At 42.8% G+C, this 13,531-nt stretch overlaps 1 protein-coding gene across 2 annotated transcripts in view; it reads right to left on the bottom strand.

The window, feature by feature from the left end:
• Window positions 1-558: 558 nt before the first annotated feature.
• The window catches only part of si:dkey-233k19.3 (dynein axonemal heavy chain 11), a 39,093-nt gene continuing 26,120 nt past the window's right edge, over window positions 559-13,531 (bottom strand). The window contains exons 63-82 of one of the 2 annotated variants that reach the window (XM_062400213.1): window positions 13,155-13,328; window positions 12,765-13,000; window positions 12,536-12,658; window positions 9,833-10,037; window positions 9,539-9,703; window positions 9,182-9,322; window positions 8,654-8,824; window positions 8,113-8,235; window positions 7,835-8,028; window positions 7,609-7,757; window positions 7,403-7,530; window positions 6,697-6,924; window positions 5,206-5,397; window positions 4,095-4,223; window positions 3,249-3,491; window positions 2,800-2,982; window positions 2,601-2,716; window positions 2,004-2,116; window positions 1,780-1,920; window positions 559-1,654 (exon numbers count right to left, since the gene is read on the bottom strand). In XM_062400213.1, the coding sequence (XP_062256197.1) occupies window positions 1,407-1,654; window positions 1,780-1,920; window positions 2,004-2,116; window positions 2,601-2,716; window positions 2,800-2,982; window positions 3,249-3,491; window positions 4,095-4,223; window positions 5,206-5,397; window positions 6,697-6,924; window positions 7,403-7,530; window positions 7,609-7,757; window positions 7,835-8,028; window positions 8,113-8,235; window positions 8,654-8,824; window positions 9,182-9,322; window positions 9,539-9,703; window positions 9,833-10,037; window positions 12,536-12,658; window positions 12,765-13,000; window positions 13,155-13,328 (3,402 nt within the window). In that variant the 3' untranslated portion in view covers window positions 559-1,406. The remainder of the gene's footprint in view (window positions 1,655-1,779; window positions 1,921-2,003; window positions 2,117-2,600; window positions 2,717-2,799; window positions 2,983-3,248; window positions 3,492-4,094; window positions 4,224-5,205; window positions 5,398-6,696; window positions 6,925-7,402; window positions 7,531-7,608; window positions 7,758-7,834; window positions 8,029-8,112; window positions 8,236-8,653; window positions 8,825-9,181; window positions 9,323-9,538; window positions 9,704-9,832; window positions 10,038-12,535; window positions 12,659-12,764; window positions 13,001-13,154; window positions 13,329-13,531) is intronic. The other variant, XM_062400212.1, reaches the window with a different exon arrangement.

Here is a 13,531-nt window from a genome sequence, read left to right as displayed (position 1 = left end):
GCAGAATGCAAAAGGTTAAATGAGACTTTTAAAGACCATAATGAATTAGATTTATGAGCAGTGTTGAGTATGACAGATATGAAGAAATACGAAAGTTCTATAATTAATTTGACATGCCCAAAATACCCCAAGTGGAGCATAACCCTAGAAATACCACGTTTTCTCTCAAACTTCAGGAAAAGACAAAAGGTATTCATTCCCACAGCTAAGCTGAATACTGAAATAAATTTGCATGCTAAACTTTGAATCCCGCCAAAACATTTAAAACTCATTGTAAAGCACAACAGAAGTAGCATTAAAAGAATGTTAACATAATCAAGATGTGCCTAAACATATTTAAGATCTAATCCATTATATTTTAAGATATTAAAGACCTCAAATTGAGATTATTGACTTTAAGATCCTGCAGAAGATCTCAACCTTACAATGTACAACTTCTCAGAATATCTACTACAACACAGTCAAACTTTGATCTAAACATCTCGGTTTTTAATTAAACTCGACCAAATCAGATTAAAAAAAAACACGTGAGAATAGATAAGGAAACGTGTCTTTAGAGGTTTTATTTGGTTCTTATTAAGTTCATCAGATGCTAACAGAGAGCGCAGACAGATAAAGGATGGGTAATCTAATGTGTTGCTTTCTCATACAACGCAATCAGAGTCTTTGAATAGGTTTTCTCCAACAGGCCCCGGCTGAATGAATTACACTAGTCTGTTAGTATTCTGCCGCCGCCGTACAAAAGGTCAATGTCAAATGCACCTCATTTAAAAGTCAATAGCGACCATGCACATCATCTCCTGGGAATTCTGTCCGGGAACCCTCCAGACTGCATTGTGTATCATTCAGTTAGCAGAGGGCAGCCAGGGAGCTTTTTTAATCTTGACCTTCCAATAAAATATGCTCCCATCCCGAATTACATGGTCTAAAATGGAGACATAAGCTCCCAACAAATCATGCTGAGACTGAACCATCTCAAGGGAGAGGTTCAACAGTGTCGCACAACAGACACCACAGGTTCAGCACAGGTTCAACACAGATCTCTTTACTTTATCTTTAAATCTAAAACATAAACATACACTACAAAAAAACGTTGTTACATTTAAACCAAGATTAATAATGTTAAGCTAGTTTTTTATTTTAGTAATTATAATAAAACATGATTAAGAGGAACGTTTTTCTAATACATTATTCACTTCTGTGTAAAAATAACTGTTTGTATAATAACACATTTTTGCAGATTTCGATAGAAACTGACTCCTTTTACAACCAGCGGAGTCGCCCTCTGCTGGTCATTCAGGTGAATATAGGTTTCGGGCAATTCTGCATCAGCTTAGTTTTCTATACCCAGAGTCTATGTCCAGTTTTTTTATATACAGTGTATGTATAATACTCACTCACACGTCTCACACAGAAAGCAGCAGAGCCACGCCGGCAACAATCCATTTAGCAGGAGGCTGTTTGGTTCGGAGGTGGAGCGTCCAAACGAACGTGGACCCGCGCTGCTTAGTGCGGTACACCGGACACTCGTAAGTACCTTCCAGTTCCTGCTCCTCCGCGGGCACAGCTCTAACGTACAGCACTGGCATGGCCGGACTCAGATCCCTCAAAACCGCCTCGGAGAGGATGCCGGCCTGAGTGTCCCAGCGTGCTCCTGGAGGGACACAGGACAAGGGACACCGATTCTCATTTGTCCAGTGTAAATATTTCAAAAACCTATATAAAGTCATTGAATACAGTAGAAAGTATTGGAGGGTGTGAGAATTGGTTTGTTCTAACCTTCCATGAAGAGTCCGTGGATGTAGGCTCCCTCCCGCGGCGGATGTCCAAAGTCGTCTTTGGTCTTTTTTGTCACATCCACAGTCAGAGTCATATTATCCAGAGGCCACTGGTTCTTCCGTGCGATACTCTGCAGCACAGCTAGAAAGAAAGAAAGGAATCTGCCCGTTAATACTTCTGGTGAACATGTCTTTTTCAAGCACTGTCACAGAGTGGGGCCTCACCTGTGAGAAAGGACTGAGGGTTGAAGAGACCTGGGAGCCAAACTACTGCAGGGAAAACAAAGTCCTGAGTCCAGGTGTCCAGCTCACGACAGCTGATCATCAAATCCCCAAACCTAATGGAAAAAAACATACATCAAATCTATTGTGCCAGAAGCTGTTACAACACAAGGGTCGTGCTAACTTTTTTTGAAAACAATTTTTTTGGCGCTATCATGAACAAAGTCGGTTTCACAGGGAAACACAGTAAAGGACAGAGGAAATACATAGTTTAAGATTTTACTTCATGGCGTAATGCAGAATGGCTCCTCCTCTGAGTCTGGGCTCCTTACCTCCAGGACCAAAGGTGACTGAACTTTTGCCGCCAGGGCCCCTCAGCTCCTCCAACTTAGCATCTAGCTTCATTGTTGGGGTTTTATTTCGTTTTATTGCATTCCATAAATTCTCTAGTATTTTTATTGCCTGGTTTTATTGAGTCCATTTATTTCTCTTCTATTTCAGACTTGTAAAGCACTTTGAGATTTTGTTTTGAGAAGTCTTATATAAATAGTTTATTTGCTATTATTATAAGCCACAGTTTGATTTGGAATGAGCATTTACCATTGGGCAAGTGTCTTAGTGGAGGGATAAGCCAGTCGTGCCCAAGAGTCTGGGACCGAATCACAGAACAGGGACGACTGCAGAGTCTCCATACTGGAAGAGATGGTGAGGTCTCCCTGTAAACAGAGAAATCCTCATTAAAGATGTTACTGTTCATAGTAGAGATGTGAGTTTCCAGTAGATTTCAAGGAGAGTGTACCTTCAGACCAAGATCCAGCTCAGTGAGGGACTTCCTTATTTCTGCGAGCAGGAGATTCATTCTCTCACACTCCTGGAGACACACTAAAACGTAGGGGCTTCGCTCTGTCGCCTTTGTGAGCATCTCTGCCATGTTGTACTCATCTGGAAGCCTCTCCAGAAGGTCTTCGATGACAGACTTGACCTGAAAAACCCCAAAAACATGCTTATATACACACAGCGTATATTGCACTCCTGTCCGCCCTGGGGGAGGGATCCCTCCCATGAGGCTCTCTCTGAGGTCTTTACGTTTTTTCTCCTTTTTTTGGGTAGTTTTTCCTTGTCGCACCTTGTTAAGCCCAATGAGACAAATTATGATTTGTGATTATGGGCTAAACAGATAACATATGATTGATGATAAAGGTCACTGTTGTATCCTCCTTGTTTGCCTTTTTCTAGGAAGAGTCTCACCCTCTCGTCTGAGCTCTGAGCTGCCCCCTCTCCTCTGGAGGAGTCCTGCGGCTGCAGTTCCAGCAAAGTCCTGAGGAGGTTGTCTGAGGTGACAGTCAGGCAGTCCAGCTCAGCGTTTGGATGGAGACCGTACAGAGTGGGATTCTCAGAGGGGAGATGCTCGTCAATGTAACTGTGGTAACCAGTGTAGTCCATGAACGGAGGGGCTAGGAACCCAGGGCACAGAAAGAGCTCCCCTTCAAACTGAGAAATGAAAATTTAAAAAAACAAACATTTAGCGAAAGAAAGCACATTTTAATATGAAATTTAAACCTAAACAGTCCTCGTAAATCTGAATGCAAGCAAAGTTTATCCTGTGTGTTTGAATTCAATATAATGGACAGCATGGTACGTGCAATTTTGTTGTGGTAAATACAACTAAACACATTGAGCTTAGATGAGGTCCAGTTGAAGCTCCAACAAACTAAAAGTACCAAATAATCTCTCTATTAATGCCAGTCACAGGTTTGTCAGCCACATCTGATGCAAAAGTGAACTAATTGAAGGCAGAAACATGAGCAACAGCAGATACTTGAAGCGCAACGCTGCAGTTAAGGTTGTCATCCCAAGAGGGCACCATTTACCTTGACAACACCTCAGAGAAACTAAAAACCTGCACATTTTCTTCCCCACCAAACTGATCATGATCCTACATCAAGTCTGTATCAAAATTAATGAGTTGAATAAAATCAACATTTTTTTAAAAGGTTGGAAATTATAAAGTGAAACCGGTTTGAATTAATAGTGCAATAGATTAGTTAAAACCAAATCGATTTTTCTTAGCCCACAACATGAAAACTGACTCACCATTTTCGGATGCATGAATTCTTGCAGGTAGGTTTTATACAGTCTTCTGTCCCAGTCGTCGGTGATGTGTCCTCCATACATGATCTCTCCAAACAGGAAACACAAGTCCTCCCACGGCACCTGCATGGACTGTGATAGTTTGGAGCCAAATATAACATTTAAATTAAAATAATAATAATAAGGTGTCTTTAAATAATTAGGAGCATCTTCAATTTTAAAGACAAACCTCATTAATAACACTTCCAGGATCTAATTCTTTCTGCATTATTCCACTTCTTTCTAACTTCAAGCATTAACTATAAGATTCAGTTACACCAAATGAGCTCGTTAAATAAAGATAACTGTAGGGAAATGTAACAAAATTATGTTTCTTTACACAAACTGATTTGAGGTATGACAGAAGTGTCTTCTCTTCAGTGGGAGATTATGATCCGTGAGGGTGAAGGAGGAAGAAAAGAACCTGTGATTCATAACAAATTACAAAAGCTGGAGGTTCACAATCATTTGTACCTGTATTGTTTTGCAAATTGCTTCCTTCATCAGCTCTAATTGCAGTGATCACTTATGCAGCGTTGTGAACTGTCACATTGGCTGCATGTAATTACATTTAGGATAACGCTTCATTGCCCTCCTAATGAATTCTCTGTATACGCACATACAGGTTACTGTTTGGTTAACATAATGAAGGACATTCGTTTTTGGAGGGCAGAATACCTCCGAGACATAATTGGTTGTGACCAGAGTAATAGGAGTTGTAAGAGAAATGCATTAGGAGCTGTGAGGGGTGCAGCACCCTCAGAATGGATTTTTTGTCTTCATGAAATAAAGCTAAATTATAGGTTGTGTTGTAAGAGAAGAAATTCAAGGGAAACAAAAGATAAGGAATGAACTTTTTCTCCACAAATAACTGTCGAACAAAAGATTTCAATAAATAATGAGACACCGTGCTGTAATTTAGCATCTCTGCCAATAATGCTACTGCCAGCACCATTATTAATATTAATTTACACGGAGTAAGAAAGCGGTGAAAGAAAAAAAATATTAAACTTGTATTAATGTCAATAACGATATAAATAAAAATGAAAAATGTGATGAAGAGTGGTAAAAATACTTTGCTGTTGGCTTCTAAGTAGTTGTACAAGATGTTTGCTGAGATGGTGAGGTCTCCGGTGCTGATGGGGTAGTTATGGTTCCACCCTTGGGAACCAAATTTACGGCGCTCTGTGACACAAGCGTGAAAAAAGCAGAGAGAGAAAAACATCGAGTTGAACTCCTGTTCCCTGGAACACAGATCCAAAGTGTCCTGGAAAGAGAGAGAGAAAGAGAGAGAGAGAGAAACATGACAGTTTAAAGGGGACATATTATGAAAATTCCACTTTTGTATTGCTTCTACAATTTAATTTGGGTAATTGGCGTGTCTACCGTCCCAAAAACTCTGGAAAAAAAACAACTCCCACGATTTGTAGCGGTTCCTCTATGTCAGAAACTATACGCTAGAGTGCGTCGAATGGGAATACGACCAGAATTTACATCACAGTCGTCAATTGATGCCCCCCGGAGGCGGAGATCTGGCGGAGGAGGAGACCAGGGTAAATTACGATCCACAGCACCCTCTTCACCTCGAGGCGGCGGGTGTTAGCTGGGGAGCTAGCCGAGGGGGGAAACTTACCAGCCAGGGAGCGGGGTGAGAGGCAGAGGAAACAGAGCCTGCGGTCGGGGTAAGTTACGAGCTACAGTTCCCTCCTCAGCTCGGGCTCGCTAGGTGATGTCCGCGGGATGCTGGCTCCATGTCAGCGGCTCACTTCTGGTGGCATGTTGGTGTTTTTTCCGGGGACGTTTCGGTGTTTGTTTACGGGTAGCAGCAGCGAGCTACCGCTAGCTTCTGTGTGTGTGTTTCGCCCCGGCAGAAGCAGCATGCATAAATAGAAAACACCTGTTTGTGGGGAGTTAACGCTAGCTTGCTGCTAGTTTGTGTTTAAAGTTGCAGCACTTTCTGGAATGGTGGCTTGTGCACGTATTTACAGCAGTATTGCAAGGATATGTGGCACCCCACCCGGGGACGTCCCGGTGTTAGCGCCGTGGAGGTGCCGGTGTTAGCGCCGTGGAGGTGCCGGTGTTAGCTCCTTGGAGGTGCCGGTGTTAGCTCCTTGGAGGTGCCGGTATTAGCTCCGTGGACGTACCGGTGTTAGCTCCAGGGACGTCCCGGTGTTAGCTCCAGGGACGTCCCGGTGATGGGGACCGTGTCTCTGCCGCTGTGGCCACTTAGATGCTTTGCGTGTATCAGCAGCGAGCTAACGCTAACTTAATGCTAGTTTCTGTTTAAAGTTACTTTCTGGAATGGTTGCTCTCCTGTGATGCCCAGGCGGCGAAGCGGAGGAGGAGGAGGGGGGGAGAGAGCTGCGCCTTATAACACTCAAAACAGGTCAATCTGAGGAGGGCTGTTTTAGACAGGCTAAGCAGGTGCTGTTTTAAATGATCCTTGTGGTATTTTGACCCAAAAATGTTACAGACATTTCATTAAGACCCCAAGGAACCATATCACTTGTGGTAAAATGAGGATAATATGTCCCCTTTAAGACATTACTCTACATTTTTAACGCACTTGACTGAAGTTGTTGAGGGCTGCGTGCAGACTGGCATTCATGCCGGTGGGTGGCTCATTTGTGATTTTGATGGCATCCTCCAGTATTCCTCTGGGGATCACATGCTTCTCTGGACTTGATGCTGGTTCCCCGGTGATGAAAACTCTGTAGTTGGGGTGACTGTCGACTGCTGCTGTCTCCAGAAGAGAATCTAGAGAGGGCAGCCAGCAAGCCACGAGGTGGACGTTCTGGAATACAGAAATTCCAAAAAACATTAAGAAAAACAGACTTAACTATCTGGATCCCTTCTAAAATGTTATGTATTCTTTGTTGGCTTGTGCCTCAACCCTCCTAAAAAATGAATGAAAATAGGTTGGGTAGTTTTTGCATAATCCTGCTAACTAACAAACAGACACTGATGAAAACATATGGGTGGAGATTCAGATTAGGTATATCATGAGAACATTTTTACTTTTGTATTTTTTTAATATGAGGAAGATCTGTTTCAAGAATAGCTCCCTGTGCTCTGAACTAGTAAGCAATGGCTTGGCTGCAGCCTTTAATGCAGCTGATGCACCCAATTATGTGTTTTATTGAACCAAATTGAGTTTATTTCACTTGCTCTGGGGGTGAGATAATATGATTATATGCATTATTACCGGTTGGCTTGAAGAGCAGCCTGATGTCGCCACAGTAATCTAGTCTCTACATATGAAAATTCCCTACCTGCAGAATGACCCAGTGGCCCAGTTCAGAAGCATTCCTCAGAGCCCTCTCGGCCACCTCTTCCTGCCCCTGTCCCAGAGACACATTGTGCAAAGTGCCCTGGTCGATGGAAAACCCAAGCTTCAAACCTGCAAAGACAGAACACTGTGATGACTTATCCTGCCAAGTGATCAGAAAGTGTAAATATCAAGCAACATACACAGTACCTAGTTTTTCTACATCGTTGAGTGGATCCACTCCAGGTGAGAGGATGAAGAACACGGGGGTGGAAGGGCCACTTTCCTCAAACAACTTTTCAAATTCCAGCCTGGCAGCATCCACGTACTTTGTTCCCAGGTTCTCCTCCACAAAGTTCCTGTTAGTAAATGTTTCTTGTTAGTTATGGACTGTTCATCACTTACCTGTACCAATGTAAAGTGGTTATTTACTTACCTCAGTGAATAGGTCATCCTGTCGGGGCGAAGCGCTCGCAGGATAATGAGCTTCTGCAGGGAGCTCTTGTTCTTCCAGTCCTGGGGAAGTCTGTCCTTTTCAGGACAACTGGATTCAACAACCTTCCTCCAGCGCTTCGGGGAACTCTCCATGTCTCTGTCCAGTCCACTGAAGTTCTCCATTCTCGATATTGCCTGCACTCAAAGAACAAAGACTGTAACACCTCTCTCCGCAGTGTGAAATGCTTTAAAGGGATATGTTAATTGTCTATACTGTACCTTAATGGCTCCCCAGCTATATGGAGAGAGGAAGGACACAGGACTATGTTTGCTCGTTTCCACAGGAAAACGGAGCAGGAAGTCAAATTCCTCAGCGTCAATCAGGTCTTGTTTTAATAGAATCTGATGGGAAAACAGAGTTTATGTCGATCAATGTATTATTGATCCCTGTTCAATCATTTCCACAACAACTGAGGATGACGAGAAAACTGACAAGGGGATGGGTAAACTCCAACGGGCTGAAAAAGTACCTGTGAATGTGAAAAAGCCACATGAAGGACAGACGTCAGAGCATCACTTCTAAGGCAAAAAAACAGTTGCCGCAATGACACATAATTGCATTATACCATCGGAACCAACCCCCTTGTCAGAACCAACTGTCTGAACCCCAGCCACAGATGCAGGGTGTGAGAGGTAATCAATGGCAGCGTATGGCCCTGCTGACTTCTTTTAATTGAAGTTAATGTGGGGGCAGAAAAGTGTTGTGATTGATGAGGATGACAGGAGGCTCCACCTTTGAGGGCGGCCCTGAGTCCCTCACCTGGAAGGCGGTGTGTGACAAGAAGGTTAACTTGTCTCTCTCAAACAGGCCCTGGCAGGTGTACAGGAATACATAATAGGTGATGGCCTCTGCGAGGGTGTGCACTCTGGTCCTCACATCCTCGTCCCATTCTGCACGCTCCATCGCTTTGTTAAACACTGAGTTAAAGGTCTGAAACACAACAAAAGGGAGGATCAGTGCTATTACAAGGACTATCACACAGACATAAAGCCGTGAACCCAGGCTCTACACTGGGCTGAGGAGCAAACACATAACAAATACTGATGTTTTGGGGGGGAAAAAACAATTATTTAAGTTTAGAAGAAGGCAGCAGGTGATTCTCAGAGTCAGACGCGTTCACAACCACAGTTAAATCTCATCAGCAGGACATGACGTATTCAGAAGATTATCTGATGTCCGAAAACAGCACAAACAAACAGGACAGATTTGAAGACAAAGAAAACTGAGTACTGTTTGAAATAATGCAGTGTCTGCTCCCTGAGAGAATATCAGGCCTAAAGGTTTCACCTTGAGAGAATACTGGTACATGGGGTTAATCTTGCTGAGGTCACTGATGATGAAGAAGAGGACTGACGCTCTCTCAGCTGCGGGGCGGTATAGTTCTCGAGCCTCGTTGATCTTTGTCTCGTTCTCTCTGGCCTCCACCACCTGCGTGTGCCAATTGCACAAAATGAGCTATTAGGCTCTCAGTCATGCTCCAAAACCCTCTCATTACACATATTACTAACTACACATCATTTGCAGCTAATGCAATAAAATGAGGCGGTTGCTGTTGCATGACATTCAAAAACAGTTGAGGGACAAAAAAAACAACGAAACTACTGTCTGACAACTGCAATGACCCTGTGAGTGTAAAAGCGTCACCTTGTACTGAATGTGAGCAGCTGTGGTCTTGGTGTTCTCAAGTTGCTCCACGAGAGAAATATCACCAAGGAAATTACCGGAGGCCGCAGAGAGGCGACTCAACAGGTCGTCCTCCAACCTCTTCAGCTCAATCTTGAAGTGGTTCTGTTGTGTGGTCAGCTCCATCTTGGGCAACGTACACAAAATAATTCAGATTTAACTATTCTATATGTCAGACTGGGACTGTTCATTTAAAATAAAGATAAATAAAAATGGTCTAAAGCTTCCGTGGGATGATTGGGAGGGGGGGGTCACCTTTAGGGCCTCCAGGTCGGGCCTTTCCCGGGACACCACCTGTCCCAGCAGCTGTTCCTCCAGCCCCACAGGGGTCACTGTGAAGTTAATGAGCGTGGTCTGGGCCTGGAGCTCAGGTGCAAAATGGGGATTGGCCAACTTGGTGTGCAGTATGAGCTGGAAGTAACTGTTGTATTCACACAACTTTCCCCCAATTTGAATGTACCTGGAAAACAGAAAAGAACATTTTGACATAACCGCCATGTTCAGTTATTATTCTGTTTTAAATTGTATCTCATATAGAAACAGCGACCTTTCCTGTTTAGAACATAGACTGCACATAAAGATGGCCGACACGTCTCCACTTCCTCACACTACCCAGAAATTAAGCTAAAACATCCAGAATACAAACGCCGCCATCTTGCCCATTTTAATCCAGTAGCCTGCTCAGTAAAGATCAGGGGATGGAGTGTCGGTATCGAGGTAACACCGTCACATGTGCTCGACCGATTAAAGGTCGGTCTTAGCTGACAACCATTTTTACAGCATCAAATAACTAATTACAAGCAAACTCATGGTGAGATAAGAATCTATTTTTGCATTTAAGATTTTTTTGGACTGGGTCGTGTCCCATCCACTAACACGGAGGAGGTGGAATTTATGGCTTATGCTGCAGTGAGCCGCCAAATCGTCGATGGGACACTTTTGGGGAGCAGCCATGTCGTCCATTTTTAGATGCAGTCCGCCTATTTAGATATTATAGATCAATTCAAACCATCTGCTGTAAAGAAAAATAATAAATAAAAAATCTGCCTGACAAAGAGCCATTAATCTGATTGCATATACGACAACAAAGTTTAATCTGCTTTAGTTACTTTGTTTTTTCCCCCCGCTGTAACTGCATTTCGACTTTCAAAGTGAAAAAGTGAGTGATCGGAAATATCACCTGTACAAGGACAGCGCAGGTGATTTATCAAATCAAACAGAACAATGACAATAACGATGGTTATCAGTGCTCGTTCTCTGTGTCTTGAAACCTGTCCATCCGAGCTTGCCGACCTCACACTCGTGTGCTGCAACTTCTGACAGGCGACAGAACTTAACTCTAAACTGTTGACAAATAATCTTGAATAAATATGACAGATTGCCACAGCAGCAGCCAATTTTTATCTGTTCCTGCGTTTCAATTAAATTAGCACTGGCTTGACGAACCTGGTGGCTTTTCATTTTTCTCTAATTACCCCTTAGATGTCAGGCAAGGCCCCAATTTTACAGCACAGGTTCCTCATGGCCTGGGTCTGGTTCAACTCTATATCTTCACAAGCCAGAATTAATGTACTATTGATAGAACCATTACTCCACCAAATTAAAGTCCTTGCTGATGGATTGGCTTGTAGTCTTCCGTCAGCCATGAAAGGAATAATTAGTATTCATTACTTCACACTCTACAACATTCCAATTATTAATGAACTTCAGCTGTGGAGCCCTACCAGATCCATCATGGCTGCCCAGCAGGTTGTATTAATCATCGACAGAAACAAGTGTGCGGGTCATCTACAAGGGATAAACTTATAATCAAATTTACCGTGATGAATTGTAACGTCTGGACAGACAGGACGTCAGAAGGAGCTCATGCACTGCGAGGCTCGATATGCATGGTCATACAGAGCTCAGGACATAACCGTTTTAGCAGGGGAAGTCAAGAACAATGTTGATTTTGAGTATTTTCAATTATTTTCTGTAAAATATCCAGTTTAGAATTTTGGGGTGTGTTTAGGATCAAGTGTTAACTGAAAAAAGAAAGTGGATTTTAGTGGGCAGCAGCAGATTTGTTTGAATATCAAGTTCTCATCATGGACGTGATGTGTGAGTTACTGATAAAGATTTGAAATCAAGTAGCGTTAGTGGTGAAGCCTTATTTCTAATTAAATGACAAAAAATCCCTAAATGTGTCCCCACTACTTGACAAATGATGCCAAGTTATGATTTAAGGATAATCCACAGGCAATGAGTCATGTTACTGAGTATAAAGCTGATTCAGTCATTTTATTATTCGGTTTCCAGATAAATAAATGCAGACAAACGGCAACAGATCACCTCTCAGGGTTGTGAAATTATTGAAGGTGAATGGAGTTTGCCATAATGATGGAGGACCCGTGAATTAAGTACGTTACATGCCAGCTTTTTGTGGCCGACAGGAGTCCTTATACATAACCATGACTGCCCTCAATTCGGCTTTTTACACTGAGGCTCAGCTGTTCAATATTCATCACACCTAAAGAATATGAACACACAAATATACATCTATCACCCGTCTTGATGGGCCAATCAATATGCTGGCCACAGGGATTCAGAGCACGTGCCGTAAATTCATTTATAATCTAAAGAGTGGGCAATAATAATGCATTCAGTCATGTCTTACTGGTGTTTCAGCACTCACTGAGATTCAACCATCTGGCAAATCTGCTCCTATTGTCTCACACCACAGATACTTTGTGATGGGCTGTGGGCATATCGACTTGTGTATCAACAGGGATATAAAAAGCACTGCAACATTGATTCAACTTGTTTTTGTTGAGCAACAGTGTAAAACAAAGTATTTACTCTCGGTAGATGAGCTGGTTTGATGCCTCAAATAGGTTTATATGAACATATGCATTTTTAGTGTTTTTTATATTTCTAAGAACAATAATGTTAATGTTATGTTGCAGTTTTACTACCAACCTTCCTCTGTTGATTGTATTTCTGCCCAGCAGCGGCTCCAGGAGGGGATCTATCTTTTCTGGCAGATTCTCTATCAGAACTGTTTCACCACAAACCAGTGCTCGTTCTATCACATCTAGATATCTGCAGGGTCAAAAGCAACAGAATACAAATTTAATTTGTATGGTATATTAGCACTCCCTGGCCTATTCAAATAAGGATTTAAAATAGACAGATAGCTCCATCTCACCCCTTCTGTCCCAGCTGCACCACCTTCAGCTCTGACCCTAGCCGCTTTCTGATCCACTTGATGCCCTGCTGCTGTGGGTCAATGATGAGTGGCCAACGCTCACTGGTGGTCAGGATGGCAGCGTTCTCGGTGGACATCCGATCATTTGGCAGGCCCTGGTTATGCCAGGCAGCCACGGTGGCATCATCTGTAAGCATGAGGATGGGATCCAGGCCGTCTGTCAGGGGTACGGAGACCTGGAACAGAAACCAGGGAGTGATATCACTCATGAGGCACAACTGAGACAGATGAGCTTCAGTTCACAGACTTCACAGTGGGTCTTTGTGAAGAGAAAATGTTTACTCTAAACTCGATTATAAGCCTAAAACACTTAAAAAAGACTGGCATTACCTTTTGAGACTGAAGGAAGGGGATCCATGAATTGTTCAGAAGCTCCACACGATACTGCTTGGTGAAATATCCCATGTAAGACACGAATGCTGAAGTGAGTAGGACGTCACCACATAGGGTTTTCTGCTGCTTTTCATACTGAACAATTGCTTGGGACCATCGCTCCTTCTCTGACTGCAACACACAAAGAGCAGCCTTCAGTATCATTTAAAAAAAGAAATACACAGGAATCAATCAAAATAACTGATTTACAAGGAGAATTCATGTGAAAACACTTAAAACCAAAAGGAATAAAGAGGATTATACAATGCAGGGAAATTTACATGCTGGGCAACCTGCCACACACACGTTTATTTCACCAACTAAGAAAATGTAAT

Source organism: Platichthys flesus, chromosome 11 (assembly GCF_949316205.1).
Source record: "Platichthys flesus chromosome 11, fPlaFle2.1, whole genome shotgun sequence".
Taxonomy (NCBI): Eukaryota; Metazoa; Chordata; class Actinopteri; order Pleuronectiformes; family Pleuronectidae; genus Platichthys; species Platichthys flesus.
The sequence above is the reverse complement of the archived record's forward strand: the minus strand, read 5'-3'. Positions and strand labels throughout refer to the sequence as shown.